Source organism: Diachasma alloeum, unplaced genomic scaffold (assembly GCF_001412515.2).
Source record: "Diachasma alloeum isolate Michigan unplaced genomic scaffold, Dall2.0 Dall_scaffold_00185, whole genome shotgun sequence".
Classification (NCBI taxonomy): domain Eukaryota; kingdom Metazoa; phylum Arthropoda; class Insecta; order Hymenoptera; family Braconidae; genus Diachasma; species Diachasma alloeum.
Window position 1 is genome coordinate 2211182 of NW_021680351.1, and position 22019 is coordinate 2233200.

General features: G+C 39.4%; 3 protein-coding genes across 4 annotated transcripts; 2 read left to right on the forward strand and 1 right to left on the reverse strand.

The window, feature by feature from the left end:
- Nucleotides 1-386: 386 nt before the first annotated feature.
- Nucleotides 387-4148, forward strand: LOC114841692 (protein masquerade-like). The gene is made up of 6 exons (XM_029126772.1): nucleotides 387-489; nucleotides 741-1054; nucleotides 1135-1165; nucleotides 1835-2040; nucleotides 2164-2349; nucleotides 3804-4148. The coding sequence occupies exons 1-6, from the start codon at nucleotides 387-389 to the stop codon at nucleotides 4146-4148; spliced, it is 1185 nt and encodes a 394-aa protein (XP_028982605.1).
- A 2677-nt stretch (nucleotides 4149-6825) lies between these two features.
- On the forward strand, nucleotides 6826-15286 carry LOC107048022 (protein masquerade). Its single transcript, XM_015270970.2, has 11 exons — nucleotides 6826-6928; nucleotides 8754-9067; nucleotides 9148-9178; nucleotides 9588-10018; nucleotides 10677-10862; nucleotides 11333-11468; nucleotides 11542-11715; nucleotides 12440-12722; nucleotides 13198-13475; nucleotides 13560-13714; nucleotides 14127-15286. The coding sequence occupies exons 1-11, from the start codon at nucleotides 6826-6828 to the stop codon at nucleotides 14292-14294; spliced, it is 2259 nt and encodes a 752-aa protein (XP_015126456.1). The 3' UTR covers nucleotides 14295-15286.
- Nucleotides 14887-21496, reverse strand: LOC107048174 (kinesin-like protein Klp61F). Of its 2 annotated transcripts, XM_015271236.1 has the most exons (4): nucleotides 20788-21496; nucleotides 17814-19176; nucleotides 15337-16663; nucleotides 14887-15109 (listed from the first exon to the last, which is right to left on the reverse strand). In XM_015271236.1, the coding sequence occupies exons 1-3, from the start codon at nucleotides 21324-21326 to the stop codon at nucleotides 15356-15358; spliced, it is 3210 nt and encodes a 1069-aa protein (XP_015126722.1). In that variant the 5' UTR covers nucleotides 21327-21496; the 3' UTR covers nucleotides 14887-15109; nucleotides 15337-15355. The 2 variants fall into 2 exon arrangements, with proteins under 2 accessions (XP_015126722.1, XP_015126721.1); XM_015271235.2 differs by having other exon boundaries at nucleotides 14887-16663.
- Nucleotides 21497-22019: the final 523 nt, after the last annotated feature.

Here is a 22019-nt window from a genome sequence, read left to right on the forward strand (position 1 = left end):
CGTTACTGTTTTCAATACCCCATCCGTGGACCACTCATTTTCCATCGAGACTGAGGTCGACGCGCTCGCAGATGAAATGAAGGGGAGACCCCCGGATGTCCGCACCCTGGCCCACAAGAAGTGAGGCCGCGCTCAGTGAGACTCGGAGCCGCTGGTAAGCCGGAGGGATACACTATCGCTCCCAGTGGTAACAACAATTCCACGAGAGCATTGCTATTCATTAAAATAATATATAAAGTTTTTTTTTTAAAATAAGAAACCCTCCCACCTGGGGAGATGTCGATACGAGTGCCCTTTTTATTCGGAGTTGAGTGATACATGTTCACCAGCGGAATCTTCAAATTTATTATAATAAAGTTCTTGGGTTATCAAGTTTAACATTAACAATGACGTTAAAGACTGCTGGAGTTGTCATCTTCATTAGTTTAACTCTGACTTGTGGAGTTCGTGGACAGGATGATGATTCGCTGGCGAGCAGTTTCTTCTCAGGTAAAACTATATTCAATTATTTATTTCCGAGTTTTCATTAGGGAAGTGAATAGTCTGCAATGTGTGGAGATCGGTGAAGACGTGATTTAAATTTGTTCAAGAGGAAGAGTTCATTGACACGATGAACTTGATGCCCTTGACCACCGGAATTTCCCGAGATCGTAATTAATGCAGGCATCTCCATCCTTTCTCTCTCCATCATCGAGGGCTAAGTACATACACCCGTCCTCTATTTTTAAATTGAACTCCAGGTCTCTTCAATTCCTTGACCAACACTGCAGAAGCCGCAGACTGTCCCGGGGTGTGTGTCCACGCTCGAGCGACACTGATATGTGACGAGGTCCTCGAGGACTTCCAATGCCCGACGGCGAGCATGCGATGCTGCGTCAATGGACCGTTGAACAGCACCGAGACATCGTCGGAGAACGACATCGAGGGCTCGATGCCCACGAGCACCGAGAAGCCCATCACCGTGAGCTATCCAGCTACCACGACCCTCTCCACGACCACCACCTTCGCCACAACTACCACAAGCCCCAGTGCAACGTCTACTGCTGTCACCACGGTGAGGATTAACTCATCGAACGGTCGTATGTTGCCAGCAAATTGTATTCATATTCCTGTGATATTTTATTTTTTATTCAGGTGATTCAGAGGGAGCCGGAGAAGCCATCGAGTGAGTACAATCGATCAAATTATTAATATATGTAGGATCATTGTCAAGGGTCAGGATTGATGACAAGTGCGGTTGAACTTCATTGGAAATATAACTGGATGAAATATAAAATCACAGGGATCAGAGTCACACAGACATTGGGCATCGATAACGATCCCAATCTCTCTCGATCATCTCTCTAGCTCTCACCGTCGAACACTGACTCACCCCCCAACTCTCTCATCTCATCATCCTCCAATGTCTCTCTTCGTCCTGTTACATCCAGAATAAGTCCCATCTCTCAGGAGAGATTTTTCAATAATTTTCATTCTAAAAATTCAATCGAAGAGTCGAATAAATCGTTGGAATGCAAAATCTGCGACGAACGATAAAAGTCACGTCATCACTCAATTAAATTGACTCCTTCCAGTATCGAAATGTCCTCCTCCTGGCCACATTAACGAACTATTACGAAGCCATTCTCGATATAGAGAACGTAGGATGATTGGTAGGGGTCAAGATTAATGACAAATGCGGTTGAACATCCTTGGAGATATGACTGGATGAATCTCTCAATCATCTCTCTAGCTCTCATCATCCTCTAATTTTTCTTCGTTGCCCAGCTCTCTCTCACTCGCATCACCACTCACTCTCCATCCTAATCCTTTCATGTGATCGATCTATCCGAAGGGACTCGAACGAATGAAGATTCAGGCGGAGATAAGACAACAAAGATCACCGTGACAACTCAGAGACCGGAGCCCCCGCCACAAAAACCGTGCACGGGAGAATGCACCAGTGGGTTCTTCGCTCTATTCTGCGATAATATCGATGGTGAGGCTGATTGCCCCGATGGGGGCTCTTGTTGTATCAGTGATCCATCGATCGATAAAGAGGTGAATACACGATCATTCGAAATGACCGCATTTGGCCCCTGAAAGGTGCTCGATTCCTACCGTGATGAATTCACAATCAACACCAATTTTAATATTTAATTAACGAAAATTTAAATTAATCAGCAGGAGATAATCACAACTACCTCTCGCCCATCGACAGAATCACTGCGGGGCGAGTTACCCCCCTGCAAAGGCGTCTGTCTTCTACCGATGTTCTCCACATTCTGTGAAGGATCCAAAACAATAGTTTCTGGAACTTCTTGCGACGGCGGATCGATCTGCTGTGAGGAGAGTACCTCATCAACACCTGTGAGTCAATCCCCTTTCTTCCTTCTGGAGAACATGTCGGAATCTAGAGGCGATTTCGATATTTTCGTAGAGAAAATTCTTTCATCTCCCTCAGATTCCACAATATGTGGGGATATTTTTTAAAAGATAAAATCGCTGAATTTATTTTGCTTTAATTCACTATATTTACACTTATTTTACAAAGATTATGGATTTCTAAAATAACTCACTAAACCGTCCAATGGCTCTCGCAAAAACTTCGACTGCCGTCTGTGTATAATTTTGACAACCAATGGTCACCAGGTGTACTTGTGGGAAAAACCCGCAATTGGAAAAAACCCATCAGTAAAAGTTCCGAGAGGATTTTTCCCCCATTTTACACTCTCAGGGAAGACCCCATAGCAATATAAAGCAATAAACCTTTCCTTAACATAAAAGAACTTGGGAGGGTGAATTTTGATCTCGGGGAAAACCCCGAAATCCAACACTCCTGAGTTCAAATTCTAATACCGATTTAATGGAAATCGAAATTAATTCGCAGGTGCCACTCATAACAACCCCTCCCCCATCGACAGAATCACCGCAGGGGGAGTTACCCCCTTGCAAAGGCCTCTGCAATATAAAGCACTAAACCTTTCCTTAAGGGTGCCAAGTGAATTTGGCGATGACCTTGAAAATTGACATTCACCAACAAAGTTATAATTTTTTTAATTAATAGTATTAGACAGATGGTGAACATCGGTGACAATTTTAAAATTTTAGAACTTATGGATGTCGAGAAATTAAATAAACAAAATCAGTCTTATACACGGCCTCTTATGGAGTTTTGATTAAATTGAACGTTTCAACCCCCTAGGAACTCAAGAAAAATTTGAAAAAATTTGAAGATATGGGGAATGATGTGTTCAATGTGATGGCGACAAAAAACAATGGGGTACCGGGGTGAATAAGAGAGATATTTCAACCCGCCGTACCCATTTGATCCCATGCTTTCTCGAGGTTCGTCGCGCGAGATAGAGGATTTTCCGCATTTATTTTCTCGATGTCTAGTTCCGGTTGCGGGTTTGAAATTTCGTCGGATGGATGAATACATACTTCTCCAATGATGGAGGGAAAGAAAAAATTTTTTTTGAATTTTTTTCAAATTCACTTGGCACCCTTAAGGGGAAACGGAACCCCTGCGTTTATATGAATCTTTAGAATTGTGTTTTCTCCTGCAATTATTATTTTTTGTTCATTAACCTACTTCATTGACTCAACAATGCGATAATCGAGTCGATAATAGATAGATAGAAATTAATAATTGTAGGAGAAAACACAATTCTAAGATTTGATGTAGACGAAGGGGTTCCGTCTCCCCTTAACATGAAAGAACTTGGGAGAGGGAATTTTCATCTCGAGGAAAACCCCGAAATCCAACACTCCTGAGTTCAAATTCTAATACCGATTTAATGGAAATCGAAATTAATTCGCAGGTGCCACCCACAACAACCCCTCCCCCATCGACAGAATCACCGCAGGGGGAGTTACCCCCTTGCAAAGGCCTCTGCACGGAGCCGCTGTTTTCCATATTTTGTGAAAAACCCAGTGCCATAATTTTCCAAACATCAACTTGTGAAGACGGATTCATCTGCTGCGAGGCGAGTGATTCTTCACTCGAGGGTCAATCTCGTTTTTACAGACGGCTGAAGCACCGAATAAGTGCGGCGAAAGTCAATGTACCCCTGATGCTCGGTTCTTATGCCGGCGAGGGTGATTATTCTATTTCCCCCACTTGCAGTGTGGCACCGTGGCTCCTTGAGTGCAGGGGGATGAACTGAAACCAATATTTTCTGGTCTTGAAATGAGGCAGGAGCAAAACGATTGTATCACGCTGTCAATAAAGAAACGTACACGGGCTATTTGAAATAATTCATTATCAGATGGTGATTTAAACATCTAACGAATTGAATAAAAAATTCTGTTGCATTTCTATGCGATTTTTATTAGTTTTTGGCGGATTCTATTGGAAAATACCGCAGATTATCTGCGTTATTATTATTAATAATTTTATTAATTAATTTTTTTTTCAAATAATTTGAAAATTTTTATCGATAAACAAATTGACTAAATTAATAAACAATATTATTACTAATAATAATAATATTATATATATATAATAATAATATATTATAATAATAATATTATACATAATATATAAATATATATTATATTATTAATTATCATTAATAATTAATAAACCGTTCAAACCGTCCGTTTCGGGGGTATTATTAATTAATATTTATAATTAATTAAATTAATTGAAATGATTTTATGAAAAAATGAAGGCAATTCGATTTTTCTATACAACCTATTCCGTCAGTTCAAATTTTCTCATTTTTTTTGTTCGATTCTTTTAAAGAAAAGGAAAAATGGAGTAGAAAAAATCCGAAAATTTTAAAATCAAAAAATTTCTCAATGGAATAAATTGTATAAAATAGTTTTTATTGGACATTTTCCATTAAAAAAACCACCGCACAGTAAAGTTGTGGAATTCTTCAATAGAATCGGCAAAATATTAATAGAATTTCACTAGAATTTTCTATTATTTTTTGGTTGATTTAATTGAAAAATTTGTGCTTATCTGCATTTTTAAAACAGAAATCTTCAGATAACAGTGGAACCATAAAACCTGCGTGAAATTCAGTGTTCATCGTCTCTACGAGAAGGTGAAAACAATTAAAACAATGAGAACAGTTTTTGAGGAGAACTCGTGAGTGCGCGGTTTCTCCCTCACTTCAGTACGGTATTTCTCGTGGTATTTCCAATTCAGGATACCGGGCGTACCGCTATTTCGATTCACGCATATATTATATCAGCGGGTATGCTCATTCTCAAAAACTCATTTCTTTTCATTCCTGTTATGTTACTCTCAAGTTGACTGCGTCGTACTCCGAAGAGTATTACGTAAGCCTAGGTAAGTGGGAAAAATTTTAAATCCATTTTTTCCCTCAATAAATTTTTTTCACTCATTTCACTCTTGCGTTTTCCCGTCGATCCCTTTCCTCATTTCCCGGTTGGAGAATGGAGAATATGCGTTGCGTATCTATTTCACTGTATTACACCGCAAGTGAAAATTAAAAAAAATTATTCCGTCCATTGTTGAACACAAAAGCCGGTGGTGATAAAATATTCCCAACAATTTGTGTTAACAGTTTGAATTCTATTGTCACCACCGTTACTGTTTTCAATACCCCATCCGTGGACCACCTATTTTCCATCGAGACTAAGGTCGACGCGCTCGCAGATGAAATGAAGGGGAGACCCCCGGATGTCCGCGCCCTGACCCACAAGAAGTGAGGCCGCGCTCAGTGAGACTCGGAGCCGCTGGTAAGCCGGAGGGATACACTATTGCTCCCAGTGGTAACAACAATTCCACGAGAGCATTGCTATTCATTAAAATAATATATAAAGTTTTTTTTAAAAATAGTNGAATTTTCTATTATTTTTTGGTTGATTTAATTGAAAAATTTGTGCTTATCTGCATTTTTAAAACAGAAATCTTCAGATAACAGTGGAACCATAAAACCTGCGTGAAATTCAGTGTTCATCGTCTCTACGAGAAGGTGAAAACAATTAAAACAATGAGAACAGTTTTTGAGGAGAACTCGTGAGTGCGCGGTTTCTCCCTCACTTCAGTACGGTATTTCTCGTGGTATTTCCAATTCAGGATACCGGGCGTACCGCTATTTCGATTCACGCATATATTATATCAGCGGGTATGCTCATTCTCAAAAACTCATTTCTTTTCATTCCTGTTATGTTACTCTCAAGTTGACTGCGTCGTACTCCGAAGAGTATTACGTAAGCCTAGGTAAGTGGGAAAAATTTTAAATCCATTTTTTCCCTCAATAAATTTTTTTCACTCATTTCACTCTTGCGTTTTCCCGTCGATCCCTTTCCTCATTTCCCGGTTGGAGAATGGAGAATATGCGTTGCGTATCTATTTCACTGTATTACACCGCAAGTGAAAATTAAAAAAAATTATTCCGTCCATTGTTGAACACAAAAGCCGGTGGTGATAAAATATTCCCAACAATTTGTGTTAACAGTTTGAATTCTATTGTCACCACCGTTACTGTTTTCAATACCCCATCCGTGGACCACCTATTTTCCATCGAGACTAAGGTCGACGCGCTCGCAGATGAAATGAAGGGGAGACCCCCGGATGTCCGCGCCCTGACCCACAAGAAGTGAGGCCGCGCTCAGTGAGACTCGGAGCCGCTGGTAAGCCGGAGGGATACACTATTGCTCCCAGTGGTAACAACAATTCCACGAGAGCATTGCTATTCATTAAAATAATATATAAAGTTTTTTTTAAAAATAGTAAACCCTCCCACCTGGGGAGATGTCGATACGAGTGCCCTTTTTATTCGGAGTTGAGTGATACATGTTCACCAGCGGAATCTTCAAATTTATTATAATAAAGTTCTTGGGTTATCAAGTTTAACATTAACAATGACGTTAAAGACTGCTGGAGTTGTCATCTTCATTAGTTTAACTCTGACTTGTGGAGTTCGTGGGCAGGATGATGATTCGCTGGCCGGCAGTTTCTTATCAGGTAAAACTATTTTCAATTATTCATTTCAGAGTTTTAATTAGGGAAGTGAATATTTAATCTTCATTTTTCCCTGGGCCCAAAGATATTTCATCGTTCCTCCGAATGAGACCGGATTTATTCAAATTTCGTGGCAATAATTTTGGTGATTTAAAAACCTTCATTTTCAATCAGAAATCATTGTCTCGCGAATTAATTCGGTGATCATCAGCATCGCGCGTTTGGATTTCTTCTCGATTCGTCGATAATCGGTACGTAAACACCCGGATCTATCGAGAAATAGAAACTGAAATACTCGAGAGAATGGGACGACACGGTTTTTTATATAGGTAGTTGAGAATCAGCAAGGAAGGATGCGACTGCGTCCCACTTAGAAAACATGGATCGCGGAAGCTATGCGGATGAGGTTCTGTGATGACCGTAAGAGACCCGGTGGCATTAAAACATCATCGAATTGCCTCATTTAAATTTTCCCAGCGAACCGGTAAAACTCGATTTTGACGCTTCGCTGATGAGTTATCACCGAATATCTCGGAATCCAAGGCAGATAGCGAAATTTTCGTTACGACCTTTTTTGTGGGGCGAGTCGAGAGCTACAGAAAAGGTTCAGACAAAAATTTCGCCATCTCCCTCAGATTCGGGGATATCCCCCGACAACTCAGGTGAGAGCCAAATCGACTTGAATCGTATTGTCGCTTCGCTGATGAATTATCGCCAAATATCTCGGAATCCAAAGCAGCTAGTGAAATTTTCGTTTAAACCTTTTCTGTAGCTCTTGACTCGCCCCACAAAAAAGGTCATTACGAAAATTTCGCTATCTTCCTCAGATTCGGAGATAGCCCCCGAAAACTCGGCTGAGAGCCAAGTCGACTTGAATCATTTTACTGCTTGGTTACTGGAAATCGAGATGTACTAGCCATTGGAAATTAATTGGCTGACCGGGGGGATGGGGATTAGAAGTAATGTGTGGAGAGTATTTTAGGATCGAGATTGTAGGGACCTTCAGGAGGCCTCTGTGCTCGCTTCAAACGTCCACGCACCCGTTCATTATAATTACCGTTATATTTGTTTCGGGCCGTTATGCCTGGGCGAAGTGAAACCACATTGGGTCTCCGTATCGTTACACATATTGTTGTAATACATAACTGCATTCGGAGTAATTTCGATGCTTGCCACTGCATCTTTCACTTTTATTTATTTTTTTCAGAACATTTGAACTGATTTAATGTAATTTAATTTAATTTAATTCAGTTTTTAAAATCCTCATTCCCTCCTTCACGATGAAATTTCATTATGAGTAATAAATGAACTTGCAATTGCTATTTTTTATTCGTACGCGTGTTGTGGATGTGGAGTTCATTGACTCATTGATCTCGATGCCCTTGAATCCATCGGAATTTTCAAAGATCCTAATTAATGCAGGCACGTTCGTTCTACCTGTCTGTCTTTGAATTACTAACGAGTTTTCTGGCTCATCGGATCGCGTTTGAAGTGCGGGGACTGGGGTGGTGAATAAAAGACGGGTTTAACGCGGGGGTTCTGGTGGATGTAATGAATGAAAATGAATGACTCTGGTAGGTGCTATTTTGAAAGAGTCGGCGGAGTTGTTACAGTCATTTTACTCGTTTTACAGTGAACTTCCCGTTCGATGTAACGGCATTCCGGTGATTACGATTGACGCTATGATTACATAATCTTCGTGCCATTGACACTGGCTTGTTTATTCAAATGCGTTGGCCTCGGTGAATTTTGAGTTGACGTATGAAATGACGTTTTTGCGATGGAGTATTGAAGGATTGTTTTACGGATTTTTGGGGTGGAATTTCAGGTCTTCTCGATACAATAGCGAATACAGCTAACAGCGCAGACTGTCCCGGGGTGTGTGTCCACGCTCTGGCGACACTGATATGTGACGAGGTCCTCGAGGACATCCAATGCCCGACGGCGAGCATGCGATGCTGCGTCAATGGACCATTGAACAGCACCGAGACATCGTCGGAGAACGATATCGAGGGCTCGACGCCCACGAGCACCGAGAAGCCCATCACCGTGAGCTATCCAGCTACCACGACCCTCTCGACGACCACCACCTTCGCCACAACTACCACAAGCCCCAGTGCAACGTCTACTGCTGTCACCACGGTGAGGATTAACTCATCGAACGGTCGTATATTGCCAGCAAATTGTATTCATATTCCTGTGATATTTTATTTTTTATTCAGGTGATTCAGAGGGAGCCGGAGAAGACATCGAGTGAGTACAATCGATCAAATTATTAATATATGTAGGATCATTGTCAAGGGTCAGGATTGATGACAAGTGCGGTTGAACTTCATTGGAAATATAACTGGATGAAATATAAAATCACAGGGATCAGAGTCACACAGACATTGGGCATCGATAACGATCCCAATCTCTCTCGATCATCTCTCTAGCTCTCACCGTCGAACACTGACTCACCCCCCAACTCTCTCATCTCATCATCCTCCAATGTCTCTCTTCGTCCTGTTACATCCAGAATAAGTCCCATCTCTCAGGAGAGATTTTTCAATAATTTTCATTCTAAAAATTCAATAGAAGAGTCGAATAAATCGTTGGAATGCAAAATCTGCGACGAACGATTAATGTCACGTCATCGCTCAATTAAATTGACTCCTTCCAGTATCGAAATGCCCTCCTCCCGGGCTCTGCATAGAGGCCCGATTGACCAACTATTGCGAAGCCATTCTCGACATTGCGAACCTTTGCGCCAAGCCTGAACACCGATGCTGCGTCTCCAAGGACGCCTTCGGGGGCAGTCCGCCTCCGGGGTTCTACGTGATCGATCGTTCCAAGGGGAATGCAACCAAGGAAGATAAGGGCGGCGAGAAGGCGGCCAGCACTGCGCGGCCAACAGCCACCAGTCCTACGTCGACGACGACGGTGAGCACCACTACCACCACCACCACTCAGAGACCGAAACCCGTGCAGCGGACACCCTGCAAGGGGGAGTGTGTCAACGGGCTCTTCGCACTCTTCTGCGATAACATCGACAGGGAGGCCGATTGCCCCTCCGGGGAGTCCTGCTGCATCACTGATTCACCGATCAAGGCCGTGAGTTTATGAGGAAGAGATTCAGTTTGTTCACCATTTTTTTTATTGGTTCACTCGTTAATTAATTAGTTAACAATTAATTAATTTTTATTAATTAAAAAAAAATTAACTGATTAATAAAAATAGCTAATAATAAATAATAATAATAATAATAAATTAATACTTAATCATTATTATAATTAATAATTATTTTTGATTTTATTTATTCAGATACCTGCCCTATAGGGAAATCCCTACGGCTAATTATTATTAATTATTAATTGATAATTAATTAATTATCAATTACTGAAAATTTTCATTTAATTTCAATTTCTTAAATAGTTAATTAATTAATAAAGCGATAATTAAAAAATAAAATTCAAAGAAATTAACAATTTTTTTATCAATGAATTATTAATTAATTAATTGATTAATTGAAACTTTAACAAATAATTATTTGGAAATTTAATTAAGGAGGAGAACTCCGGAAGACATTTATGAACTATTTATTCTATCATGATTGAATCTCAATTAATTTTTTAATGTTTCAACTACTTTTAAATTAATAGGACTTTTTTTTTATTTGAAATTTTTAGCGCATTTGAAAGATTTTTGAAATTTTAATATTTTTCATTTTGACATTTAAAAACATAAATTTCAATTGAATGTTAATTTTTAGGAGCCGACAACAACCACCCCTCGCCCAACGACAAAACCACCGCAACCGAAATTATCACCTTGCCGGGGCTTCTGTATGCTCGTGATATTCGCCGCATTCTGCGAACGACCCAATACTATTGTCTCTAAAACATCGACTTGTCAGAGTGGATTCATCTGCTGTGACGACAGTAATTCAGTGTCACCTGTGAGTTCTTGCAATTGTGCTATAAAAAATCGATGCTTCATATTATCTTGTCAATGAATGAATTCGATAAAAAAATTCTATTAATTGTGTTTTAATAGAAAATGTCAAAAACATCTGAACAATTTTTCAGATGATATCGGTAGAATTTCATTTTTCTATACAACTTTTTCTATAGAAACACTCAAAAAGAATTGAAAAATTTTATGATTAAAAATCTCAAAGATGAAATAATTGAAAAAATTGAAATTCAAAATTTTTTAAATGTAAAAATAAAAAAAGTTAAATCGGAAAACAATAAGAAAAACTTCGATAGAAATTCTATGAAATTTCCTGTTAATAATCTGTTCTTTAGATGATTATCTAAAATAAAATATTATTTTACAATCAAATAAATGAGTGAGTGAATGAATGAACCAATTAATTAAACAACTTATAACTCCATTAATTAATCAATGTATTGCATGTTTCAGGCGTCAAAACATCGTCCCAAACCGACACCAACTCGACCACCAGCGACCACGGTCTCTCTACCCCCTGACAATCGTCCCGATTGCATAAGTCAGGGCGGCTCGTGCATCGTCTCGTACATATCCTTCACATGCTTCAGTAATACACAATTAAAAAATCCTGAATATGCAGTTGTTCATTGTAAGACTGGAAATAAATGGTTTCATTTCAGGAAATGCCGAGTTGACGAATCTGTTCAAGTGTAAAAAAGCTGGACAGCAGTGTTGCGCACCCAAATTCCGGATACGAGGGGTCAATAATTCCACTGAGCCGAGTTCAAGCAATCGAAATGATACTATTTCAGCTGGAAATATCAAGCCGCAAACCACAAGTTTTACCCCTTTTTGTAAGATTTTTAAAATGTTTTTTTAATTATTCTATTGAATTTTTATTCGGCATTTTTTCAAGTTTTCTGAATTTTGCATTTTTCAAGCATTTGAAGAATTTTTGAATTTCGTGATTTTTTCATTTTTATATTTATAGACTTTTGGTCTATAATATGGCTTAATTTTTTAATTTAGAGGTGTTTAATGTCTTAATCTTGGGATTTTTTAATTTTTCAACGTTTGGATTTTAATTTTTAACTTTAATTTCTTATTTTCTATTTTTTACATCTTTTAGATTTTTCCTTTTTAAAGCATTTGAAGGATTTCTGAACTTTTCAATTTCTCAATGTTTACATTTTAACACTTTTGAATGTCAAAATTTCAAATTTTAAATCCGATTTCAAATTTCATTTTTATATTTATAGACATTTGCACTATAATATGGCTCAATTTTTTTGATGTAGAGGTGTTTAATGTCTTAATCTTGGGATTTTTTAATTTCTCAACGTTTCGACTTTAATTTTCAACTTTAATTTTTTTATTTTCTATTTTTGACATTTTTTTGATTTTTCCTTTTTAAAGCATTTGAAGGATTTCTGAACTTGTCAATTTCTCAATGTTTACATTTTAACACTTTAGAATGTCAAAATTTCAAATTTGAGTTAAGGAATTTAGATTTTTGCTTCTGCCTTTAATTCTTGTTTTGGTGAATTATATATATATATATATATTTTTTTTTTTCAGACGAAACAACCCTCACGACAACTCCAGTCCCACCAACGACCCCGCTATCAACGACGACAGACCCGACATTCAACAAATACGTGTGCGGAGTGAAGGGCACATCCCGGGGGCCGATTCAGGCCAAGAGTCTGTGGAGGGACCCCCGAGTTGTGGGTGGCGAGGACGCCGACGCCAACGAGTGGTGCTGGCAGGTAGCCCTCATCAATTCCCTGAACCAATACTTGTGTGGAGGTGCTCTCGTGGGGACGCAGTGGATCCTGACTGCAGCCCATTGTGTCACAAAGTAAGACCGTAAAAGTCCATTTTTTCACTATCAATCAACATCAATCTCATCAATATATCAATTAATATATTAATTTTAAAAAACAATTATTTTAAGTCGAGTTACGTAATTAATTAATTAATTAATTAAAGTCGAGTTACATAATTAATTAATTTACATAATTAATTAATTACGTAACTCGACTAAAAACAATTGTTTCTTTTTAATTCATCAATAATTGGCAATTATCAATGAAAACTGAAATAAAAAAATTAAATTCTGGAACTAAATTTGATAAACTTATTGGATAAATGAATCATTAATCAATGATCACAAATAATTAATCATCCATATCATTATCATCACGAATATATGAATTTTACGCTCACCTCAAAGACAAAATAAATTTAAAAAACCTGAGAGTTGAATGATACTGACGAATAATATCAATTACTCATTGAAATAATAAAAAAATAACGATTTATTTTTACTCTAGCATCGTGCGATCAGGGGACGCTATCTACGTGCGAGTGGGCGATCACGATTTAACTAGGAAGTACGGGAGTCCTGGAGCCCAGACCCTGCGAGTGGCGACGACCTACATTCATCACAATCACAACAGCCAAACTCTGGACAACGACATAGCCCTTCTGAAGCTTCACGGCCAGGCAGAGCTGAAGGACGGAGTTTGCCTGGTGTGCCTACCAGCCAGAGGAGTCAGTCATGCTGCTGGGAAGAGGTGCACTGTCACTGGATACGGATACATGGGTGAAGGCAAGCATCAGAATTTTCAGTAAATCAAGTCCTGAATTTTAGTAACTAATTTCACTTTTCCGGCACTGACTGCTCTGTTTTTAGCTGGCCCCATTCCTCTGAGGGTTCGAGAGGCTGAAATTCCAATAGTCAGCGATGCTGAATGCATTCGAAAGGTCAATGCAGTCACTGAGAAGCTGTTTGTTCTACCTGCGAGCAGTTTTTGCGCTGGGGGAGAGCCTGGAAATGATGCTTGCCAGGTAAATATGAATCATCAAATTTCCCTCGTTTTTTTATGTTTATCACAGCTGTTTAAAGTAGCTCTACCCTTACGGTAAATTCGAAGATTATTGAAAACTGCAAAAAAATTGCAGAAAACTCGACTAGATTCGGAATTCTAATTTTTTTCTCAATTTAATTATCGTTTTGGTTTTTCAAAGAAGAAATGTTCAAAAATTTTCTTATGTGAAAATCAACATTTCCATTGTAATAGAAGATTAAAATCTGAATTTTTTTTCATTAGATGTGAAAAAATCAAGAATTTTTTCGGCAACTCATAAAAAATAATCCACCGTTTTGCAAACAAGTTTTATTATTTATTTATAAGAGGGAAATTTTTGAAAAAATATCAATATTTTGCGAAATTTAAATTTTTTTATAAATTTTTCCAAGGGTGACGGTGGTGGACCCCTCGTATGCCAAGACGACGGTTTCTACGAGCTAACAGGTCTAGTGTCCTGGGGCTTCGGATGTGGAAGAGTCGATGTGCCAGGTGTATACGTCAAGGTGTCAGCGTTTATCGGATGGATAAGCCAAATAATAACTGTTAATAATCTTTAGTCGGTCCCTCCACAGGTTCCAAACTGCGTCATGACGATGATACTGTGAGATATTATTAAATTTAATGATGAACTTTGAAGTTGAGTAGAATGATACAATCTCCATTCAATCAATTGCCCAATCCCTCAACAAATGTATCGATATTGTAATTGTTGGGCGATTTTATTAATTGAGTCATTGTTCCACTTGATTGTCAAATTTATCTGCACCATTCGTACAGTCATTTTCACCAAAATTCACGATTTTGTGTCATCAGCGGCTATATTTTTTCAATAAGATGAGATGTTTTCCGTAATTAAGAGTAATCTTCCTCTGTAATTGTGGATTTACTCGTGAGCAAGTGGTTTTAGGGGAAAATGTCAGAAGACAGTTTTTCTGGCTGAAGACATTTCCAACAAAAAATGCTTTATGACTTTTTCCCCTAAACCCATTTCCCTCTGAGGTAATCCAATTTTTAAAAACTTGGAAAATCAATATCGTGAAGAACTACCCTAGAAAAATCACAAAAAATCTCATTATCCTTTCCAATCGCTTTGTAAATTAACGCATCACCCATTAAGGACCCTTTTACTTTAAGCCAATAAGAAAACAATTATTTTTCATCACTTTATTCATATATTTATAGATAAATGCATCCGAGTGCTGACGATAAATGTATATTTCATCCTTAAATCTAGCTCTTAGCAATTCCCTAATTACAAAGTATCTCTAATATTCTTTAAGAAAAAAACTATATATATTTATATAAAAAAATATCCAAGCATTGCAGACTACTGGTACGGCACATCAAAGAGGTATCAGCCCTCACTCCACCCCTGAAAATTTCAATTTTCCCCCGAAAGAGGAGACAAAACGATAAAGTGACAAAATAAAAAACCACAAAAGATAATTAATATGTGTTTTAATAGTATAAAGAGAAATTAAACGTCAATTCACCACATACAGTCGCTAAAAATTGCCTCATTCAATGAAAAATATCCATGAAGTGTTAAATGCACCTCCATTGAAAAAAAATTGAGAATAAAAATACAGAGATAATCACCCCATCTGCCATGAATTCTCTATTCATTATAAGAAGAGAGGATTCTCCTCGTGGGATTCTTGAGTTTCGATGCCCTCCCATTCTTGAAATCCCCAGGCTTCAGGAACCCATCGATGCCATTCTCCTTATTCTCCCTCTTACAAGTGACATCAGACGAGGACCTCATCATCAGGTCCTTCGTCAGATTCTTGGCAACCGAGGCCAGATCAGAAGTGGAGGCAGACTTGATGAGCCCATTTAACTTATCAGAATCACAAATTGAAGAGTCTGAGGGTGTTGAGAACGACGCGAACGAGTCGTTCCCCTGAGAGGTGGCAGGAGACCCCTTCAGGGTCTCATCCTCCTCGAGAAGTGTGTTATCCACCTCCTGAGAGGTCTCGTGCTGATCCTTCATCTCCCTGAACCTCTGGATAATCCTCTCGTGGGGAGAAGTCATGACGAGCTGCTTGGGATAACTGAACTCCCTCTTGGCTGGGGTCGAGCCACTGGGCACGTCCTTCCTCATGTCCTCTACGATGAACTTGTCGACCTGGTGCTGCGTCGTCCTCAGGTACGAGGAGATTCTGCTGTTCCATTCACTCGACTGGACACTCTGATTCTCAAACTTCTTGCAGATCTCCCCAGCTGTCGCCTCGATCTTCCTCCTGTGGTCCTCCATGAGCTCCTCGTGATTGACACTGACGTCAGACACGAGCTTGTGGACCTCCTGGACCGAGGAAAGTACCTCAGACCTGTCAGACATCATTCTCTCCTTAATTCCAGCTGCTCTCGAGGCCACTCCCTCGCTGAACTGCTTCAGCTTCTCGCAGTTCTCCTCAGCATTCCTCTGCAGATCTCCACAGAGACGTTCACCCTGGAGCACAGAGCCCTCCGAGATCTTCCAGTTGACCTCCAGATCACCAGACAAGTCGTCCCTCATCCCTAGGAGAGTTTTGGAAAATTCTCCATTGACTATTCCCTCGATCTCCCTCTGGCTCTTCAAGTTATTCTCCATGTGATCACCAATATTTTTACAGAACTCCAGCCCCTCCTCGGAGACTGTCATCGTCGTGTCGCTCACCATCACCTCCTCCTCGTGGATCCTCTCGTACTCGGTGAAACAATCCTTGAAGAGCTTGAAGAACTTGTCTTTTTTACGCGAGAGACTCTCCTGCGCTGAGATTGTCTCGTTTATTCTGTCGGTATATATGGTGATCTTGTCGTTCAATCGGTTTCTGTCCTCCAGGAGTCGCTCGCACACTGTTGCAATCGTCCTCCTCATGAACTCGTTCAACTCCTCGAACTTCCTGCGGTTCTCCTCGTTGATCTTCCTCAGGTTGTCAGCCACCTTGAAAAATGAGGGAAAAATTGGGGATAAGACACTTGAAATGATTAATGCCATTTTTCTGGATAATTTTCACAATTTGGGAAATTTTTGTTGAAGGGAGATCGCACTGAAAATCTGTCGTGCTGATGAGTTTAAAATTTTTCAGTTTTCATGTATGAAAATAAAGAAAATTGGTTTTTGATTTTTTTAGAGGAATAGTTATTAAAACTGCCCTCAAATTTTGTATTTCAATTTTTTGTGTTTCGAATTTTTGTGAAAAATTTGAAAAATTCCCAGCATTCAACTGCATTATAAATCATTGAAGTAGAACTTTCTTCAGGTTTTCTGAATCACTTATTCAGAACATAAAAATAAAAATGACAAAAATGATGAAAAAAAATCAAGCCCTAATTTGCCAAATTCTTCTTAAAATCAAAATCAAAATAAATGCCCTCGAAAATCCGTCGTGCTGATAAGTTTAAAATTTTTCAGTTTTGATGTATGAAAATAAAGAAAATTGGTTTTTGATTTTTTTTAGAGCAATAGTCATTAAAGCTGCCGTCAAATTTTGTATTTCAATTTTTTGAGTGTTTGGAATTTTTGTGAAAAATTTGAAAAATTCCCAGCATTCAACTGCATCATAAATCATTGAAGTAGGACTTTCTTCAGGTTTTCTGAATCACTTATTCAGAACATAAAAATAAAAATGACAAAAATGATGAAAAAAAATCAAGCCCTAATTTGCCAAATTCTTCTTAAAATCAAAATCAAAATAAATGCCCTCGAAAATCCGTCGTGCTGATAAGTTTAAAATTTTTCAGTTTTGATGTATGAAAATAAAGAAAATTGGTTTTTGATTTTTTTTAGAGCAATAGTCATTAAAGCTGCCGTCAAATTTTGTATTTCAATTTTTTGAGTGTTTGGAATTTTTGTGAAAAATTTGAAAAATTCCCAGCATTCAACTGCATCATAAATCATTGAAGTAGGACTTTCTTCAGGTTTTCTGAATCACTTATTCAGAACATAAAAATAAAAATAATAAAAATTATGAGAAAAATCAAGCCCTAATTTTCCAAATTCTTCTTAAAATCAAAATCAAAATAAATGCCCCTGTAATTTGCCAATTTGACATTGGCAATTGTCACCCCAGGGCTTCCAAAAAAGCGCCTACCTTCGTCCTCACGAGTTCCTCAATCCTCCCCGAAACCACCGAGAGCATCTTCTTCTGAAGTTCAATCTCCCCCACCGAAAACTTGGAGGTGTCCTGGGCGACCTCCTCCATCCACACCTGATAATCCTCATGATTCGACCTAATCCCACTCTCGAGTTTCGCGATCATCCCCTGTTCCCCTTTCAGCAGTTCCCCCGATATCAGTTTAATGGAGTTCTGGATCTCCTTAGAGTTGGTTGCAGTGAGCGCATTGACCTCATCCTTAGCAGACAAGGAGAACTGAATCAACTCCTGTGTGTAATTAGCCAACTGTTCACTAGCCTCATCAAACTGCCTCTCGATATTCTCCCTGAACCTCTCCCCCAGGTGTTCGTTCTCCCTCTCCACCCTGTTCTTCCTCTCGATCTTCTCATGCAGCTTCATAGTGTCTCGTGTCACCGTCTCCACGACATTCAGCAAATGGCTGGCCTGACTGTGAAGTTTCCTCTCGGTGACGACGTGCTTCTCCACCAGATGCTTCTGCTCATTCCTCTCCTGTTCAGTGATCTTTATCTGCTTCTGGGACTTCTCCAGCGACATCTTGAGCTCCTCCAAGATCTTCTCCTTGCTCAGCATCGTCTCCTCCAGGGCCTTGATGTGATTGATCTTCTCCTCGATCTCCTTCCCCTGGAACTCGATGGTCCCCTGGAGCTCGTTGTAGTTGTCGTGGGCCAGGTACACCCCATTGCGATCCCTCGTGGCCTGGAGATCCCTCCTGAGTCGTTCAATCTCCTCCGTGTACTCCTTCAGCAGAGCCTTTTTCGAGAGCTTCTGATTGATCTCAGGCCTGTTCGTTATGTTCTTCGCCCTGTGGGCGTAGTCCAGGGTGGAGAGGGTCTCCTCCAGGTTCAGGGCTGCTGGCGACACTGTGGCTATTATCGAGGTCTTGGTTCTACCCCCCAGGGACTCCTGGAGGAGACGAGTCAGCTTGGACTCGCGGTAGGGAATGTGGGGGGCTCGCTCCACCAGCGCTGTGATCACTCGTCCCAGGGTCAGCAGGGACTGGTTGATGTTGCCAGCCTCGCGCGCTCGACGGTCCACTGCCCCTGAACGACCCACGTTCTCCGAACCTGCCAGGTCCACCAGGTTCAGCTTGCCCGTCTTCAGGAGCTCCTCACCCTCCACTGTGTTCTCCTTTATGTGAATTGTTATCGAGAAGACTGTGTGCGAACGCGAGGAGTGGGCGTTCATCAGCGTTGCCGCTGTCTGACGCTTCTCCGAGCCCTTCTCCAGGATCTTGTAGACCTCGTTCTTGTTGTGGACCGTCACCTCCTCCAGGCCGTGGATTATCACTGCCCCCTTCTTTGTCGTGTCCTCGTAGATCCTGGAAGGGATGAGGGCTTCATTCGGGGGTTTCAAGCGGTGGGAAAATTCATGTGTTGGGGATTTTTTTTAGTATCTGACTGGGTCTTTACTACACTTTTTTTAAATCAGGTTTGAGCATTAGGTGGTCTTGGGGGGATTTTTAGTGGAACATTGAATTATGGGAATTGTTGTTTGAATTGTTGTGATATGGGGTGTTTTTTTTTTCATTTTGATAATCTGGGATGTTCTTCAGTTGGGATTCAGTTTTACGTAGCCCAGGTCTTCAAAAATTGTGATTATACAATCAAAATGATGTTGAGAAAAACTGAACATTTTTAAGGAGCGTTTTTGAATGATGTTGGGGAATAAACCCAATAGGGAGGAAATTGCAAATTGATAATTTACAGTAGGGGAGGTTGGGTGAAACGGACACTTTTAACTTTTTTTTAAATGTTAACGAGGGGCTGAAATGTTGATAAAATTTAATAATTTTTTTTTTCACTACAAAGAACAATTCTTTCCCTTTGTGGCAAGCCTAAACTGAGCTCAATTGATAAATTTGTTTCTGAGTTGTGAATAATTTTTAAAAAGTCTAGTGTCCATTTTACCCCTCCCTCTCCTATTGACGTATTGGGGATTTCCTTTTTTTAGATTTGAGTGGACTTATACTAATGTAGTTTTTTAAAAATTAGTTGTGAGCATTAGTTTGAATTTGTGACGAATTTTGGTGATAAAATTTAGTTTTTGGACATGAATTTATTTATTTTGAATGAGTTTGTGAATTAAAATCGGATTCAGATTATTAAATATTATAAGATGTTGAGTTTTTGCCTCGGATTTGTTGCTTTTTTAAATTTCAAGTGTGTTTTTATCAACTTCAAGTATTGGCTTGAGTGTGTGAAAGTTTTTCCTCAAAAATCGAATAATTGGATTTTTAATTCATTTATTATTTATTTTATATGACTTGCAACCAGAATTGGAGGATAATGTTTCGTTTTTGAGGAAATGTGTTTCATTTAACAAAAAGTCCAGTGTCCATTGTACCCCATCCTCCCCTACATTTTGACTATTGCCCAGTTTTCAATGAATATCTCAAAATCTAAGGAAAATAGCCAAATTTTTGGCTCCAACTTTTTTATGGACCAAATTAAGAGCTACAAAACAGAAAATTACAACAATTTCGCTATTTCTCTTAGATTCCGAGATATTTATTGAAAACTGGCCAATAGTCAAAATCGACTTAGGAGACTGTGGGGTAAAATGGACACTCTAGACTTTTTTAAAATTATTCATAACTCAGAAACAAATTTATCAATTGAGCTCAGTTTAGGCTCGCCACAAAGGGAAAAAATTATTCTTTTTATTGAAAAAAAAATGATTAAATTTTATCAACATTTCAACCCCTCATTAACATTTTTAAAAAAGTCAAAAGTGTCCGTTTTACCCCAACCTCCCCTATACCAGTTTACCACTTCACTACTGTGTGATTATTTGCCTCTCCTACACTTAAATATCCCCTCAATTGACTTTTCCATCGACGAATATTCAGCTAGTTTCAGCTTCACCAGCTGCAGCTGCTACCCGTGCTTGGAGTGTTTGTTTTCACTTATGGATTGGAGTAATTGTTTACCTGATTTTGGAGGCATCGTCGTTGGAGGAGAGTAGATCGAAGAGTTCTTCGTTGTAGAGCTCGAGGAAGCTGACTTTAACAGTGTACTCCTGCGCTTCGAGGGTCCGGAGCTCGTCAAAGAGGTGGTTCAGGGAGCGTGGGATGATCCCAGCTGCTGTATCACTCTGCCAATGGACCGTGGGGTCATTGCAGACCCCCTCCATCGTGAACGTCTTCCCCGTGCCAGTCTGTCCATAAGCGAATACAGTGCAGTTGTATCCCGCCAGGACCTCGTCCAACAACGGACTGACAACAGCATTATAAACATCCACCTGCTTTGAGCTGGGGCCAAAGACCCTGTCGAAACTGAATTTCTTCGTCAACTTGCTGTCCTGTGGCCTCTCTCGCACCACCACGTCCTTCGAGGACGCCACGTCCACGACAGTCGACGACTTGCCGTGGATCTCATCCTTATTCGCCGGCCTCACTCTCACGAAAACCTGTATGTGTTGATTTTTATCCTTCTTCCTGGAGACTTCACTCATTTTCCTGTTCGTCATCAAAGCCCTATTCCAATAATCACTTGACACTCCACTATTGTTTCATACGAAAGCCCAAACCAACGGGCCAGGGAAAGTAACACAGTATTTGGGGTTTTGATGCGCTTTGGGGGTGCTGATGCAGACCAGAAACAACTCGGGATTGACCGTTACAGTCCGTTCAGCTTGAACTGGCAGTTGACGGCTTGTCCGTTTGAATTTCAAGAGCTGCCGAAATTTCTCGCTGGCGGCGCTGAACGGTGCGCGCACGTCCACGCTGCGATTGGACGATTCAGCCACGCATTTTATAAGTAATATTTTTTCTGTGAATTTTTGGGAAATTTGTTGGTGAAGTCTTTGGAATAACTTTCTTTATTACCGCCTTTTCATTTTTTGGAAGAATTTTTTTTAAATACATTTTTTGGAAATAACAGAACCGATCATTAAATTTAAAAAATAATGATAGGGTTAATAATATTATTTTATTATTTAATAGTATTTTTTCAATACATTTTTAGGCAATTTGTTGACGAATTCTTTGGAATAATTTTCTTCACTTTTATCATTTCAATGAAAAAAAAAAGATTTTTATCACAGTCTGTAAAAAGGAATTTTACGGACATGTCATGTCCTTCGAATTCTATTTACGATAATAATTTTGGGCGATATCTTCCATCTTATCCGTATATTCGTAATTTAGTAAAAAAAAACATT